General features: G+C 42.1%; 1 protein-coding gene across 1 annotated transcript in view; it reads right to left on the reverse strand.

The window, feature by feature from the left end:
- The window catches only part of lipf (lipase, gastric), a 10032-nt gene extending 8003 nt beyond the window's left edge, over window positions 1–2029 (reverse strand). The window contains exon 1 of the mRNA XM_020616675.1: window positions 1477–2029. Coding sequence (XP_020472331.1) covers window positions 1477–1599 — 123 coding nt within the window. The 5' untranslated portion in view covers window positions 1600–2029. The remainder of the gene's footprint in view (window positions 1–1476) is intronic.
- Window positions 2030–3283: the final 1254 nt, after the last annotated feature.

Raw genomic sequence — 3283 nt, forward strand, 5'->3', positions numbered from 1 at the left:
ACTTGCAAAAAGAAACAAGACAATAATTTTACAATAAAACAAAGTTGAATCTGACTCATTCTAAATATATTCTAATATTAATTAAAAGATCATGAAATGATATGTGTTTGCATGGTTTTCTTTTTTTAAGTGCATAAATACTTTAAAACGTGACACTGACATTTTCGATTGCTCTGCCCAACCTTCCAGACTATTAGAAAATCAGTTATTCTGTGGAGGAAACAAAGTGGAATGTGTGCACGTGTCACACCTCACCACTCACACTGGCAAGGGGGACAGAAAACAATGTAAGAGTGTGACAAAGTTTGTAAGAACATTCACCACTCAGTCTACATTTAACCCCAGACTGCGCTGCTGATAGGCACTGTAGGTAGCTGTACAGGCAGGCGTGCAGTCAGTCATGTATTCTAGAGCAATGCGCCGGACACTGGCTGCTCATAGCTGACTTTAAATTGCACATCACACAACCATAAAAGAATGCTGATGAAACTGCAAGAAATATTCCAGTTATTGCAACTTTAATTTTTCCAAACTATTTACATCAAACATCCTTCTGCTTCTGGTCAGGACTTCCACGAAACAGCTGCAATTAGAATTGCAGTTTTAAAGGTGTGTGCATGCTGGGCACAAGTACTCCTTTTCCACAGGAGGATGCTGAACACAGCTGACGTGAAACCACCTCTCACAGCTGTGTTGGATTGAAGAGGAGTCGTCACCTGACTTTGATGCAGAATAAATTGAAATAATTTGTCTCTGTGGTGTTCAGTGCCAGGTTGGTGGCTGAACACCACCCAGACAGTCTGCACCTGGTCTCAGTACGAGCTGGACTACATGGTTTCTAAATAAAAAGTGGAACTGGTCTTTGCTGATATCCCCCGGTTATTAAAAAGAAAGAGGAAGGCTAGGTCACGCTTTGGATTGAGAACCTCTCTCTGACCTTAGACCTGAATCTCTTGGGGTCAGAGACCGCAGGTTTGGATCAGATTCCATCAGCAAACATAAGATTCTGGACTGGTTTACTGATCAGTAAAGACCAAACTGTGATCAATGAAGAATCTACTTTGATCATTTCACTGACTCTGATTGGCCTCAGGTTCCTGTTACTGTTGATTTCACCATAATGTCTAAAGAAACATGTACTATTTCAAAAGTCATTTTTACAGAATAAAGGTCATAAGATTTTCAGAATAAAAGCTGTGCTAATTTAGGAATAACAACGGCCATATTTAGAGAAACTAACATTATATTAGAGGAACACGAGCAGGAAAACTTTGAGAATTGGGAGCTTGGTGTGTGGGATGCCTGCAAAGTTCCGGCTATTAAATGCACCTCGGGGTGGGAGAGTTTTGTCTGACGCGCAGATGCGTTTTGTTTTCGGCTATTATCGAAGAAAGTAATGTGGTGTGAGTTAAGACCAGCCTTTACTCTGAGGGTTCCCTTTGAGGACCTTATAGACAGTCAGCAGGGGGTACTCACAACGTTCATGTGCACTTCAGGGTCCAGCTTCTTGGGGCATCGGTGGACGTCACAGCGTGGGTTAGTCGGTCCGGGGTGGACAAAACCGGAGAGCAGCAACACACACACCAGAACACCCAACATCGTCTGTCTGAACGAACGAACACACACACACAGTCCGACCAGTGAGCACAGCTTTCTGTGCTTCTCTTGAGCTTCCTGGTCATGAGGGGCTGATCCAGTCGGATGAATTAAAAGACGAAGCTGTGTCTCTCCACTCTCTCTCACTCACTAGACAGGTTGGAGCCGTGTGTGCGCGCGCGCACGGCGTTGTTCTCATGTCTTGTGGGCCAAACCATTTTTACCGTGTTTAATAAAATGGCTGCTGTAATAGCTACGGTAGCTGTAGCCATCTTGGCTTCTACAGCAGCAGGCATGTTTATATAGCTACTTGGCTCAATTCCGTCACTATATAAAGTAATGGCTGTTGAATACGTTTTAGTTGTACATGGTTTTAGAGCATAGGGCTGCATGTAAACACTATGGTGGTGAGCTTGGTATGTCATTGTGAGCATGTCATCAAAAAAAAATAAAGTGAGAAAGGACTTGGTGGAGTTCAGCTTTCAGGCACTCATCCATTTCTGTCCCTTGTGTCTTTATCTTTTCTATGTACAGCTGAGAAAGTATAAAGAGCAGGAACAGGATCCGATTTATGAGAAATGAAACTCGGTGACCTACAGATGACATCTCCAGTGATTATCATTTACTAAGGACCACTCCACAGCTGGATCACCTGTCAGTGCTGGAACATTTTCTGCATCACTAAGGAACCAAAAACAGCCTTAAATCTGTATTGCCTTTTTTTTTACCAGCTCCTTTAAAGCCACACAGAACTGCGATCCCAGCTCCAGACTGTCAGTCAGTTGATATTAAACCTGGAATACCTTGAAGTTGCACAGATACAGTAAACTGATGTGGTTATTGGCTGAGTTCTGAGGTGTACTCGAACTGTTGTGGTGTACTGGTAACATATTTGTCATCTTTGACGGAAGTACCAGGTTTTAATCCTGGTGGGGAGTGCATGGCCTCATCAGTTTTTTAGCCTCAGATTTTACTTTACTGTTAGTACTTGCAAAAAGAAACAAGACAATACTTTTACAATAAAACAAAGTTGAATCTGACTCATTGTAAATATATTCTAATATTAATTAAAAGACATCATGAAATGATATGTGTTTGCATGGCTTTCTTTTTTTAAAAGCATAAATGCTTCCTTTTAAAACTTTACACTGGCATTTTCGATTTCTCTGCCCAACATTCCAGACTATTATAAAATCAGTTATTCTGTGGAGGAAACAAAGTGGAATGTGTGCACGTGTCACACCTCACCACTCACACTGGCAAGGGGGACAGAAAACAATGTAAGAGTGTGACAAAGTTTGTAAGAACATTCACCACTCAGTCTACATTTAACCCCAGACTGCGCTGCTGATAGGCACTGTAGGTAGCTGTACAGGCAGGCGTGCAGTCAGTCATGTATTTTAGAGCAAAGCGCCGGACACTGGCTGCTCATAGCTGACTTTAAATTGCGCATCAGACACAACCATAAAAGAATGCTGATGAAACTGCAAGAAATATTCCAGTTATTGCAACTTTAATTTTTCCAAACTATTTACATCAAACATCCTTCTGCTTCTGGTCAGGACTTCCACGAAACAGCTGCAATTAGAATTGCAGTTTTAAAGGTGTGTGCATGCTGGGCACAAGTACTCCTTTTCCACAGGAGGATGCTGAACACAGCTGACGTGAAACCACCTCTCACAGCTGT

This window comes from Monopterus albus, unplaced genomic scaffold (genome assembly GCF_001952655.1).
Source record: "Monopterus albus unplaced genomic scaffold, M_albus_1.0 scaffold177.1, whole genome shotgun sequence".
Taxonomy (NCBI): domain Eukaryota; kingdom Metazoa; phylum Chordata; class Actinopteri; order Synbranchiformes; family Synbranchidae; genus Monopterus; species Monopterus albus.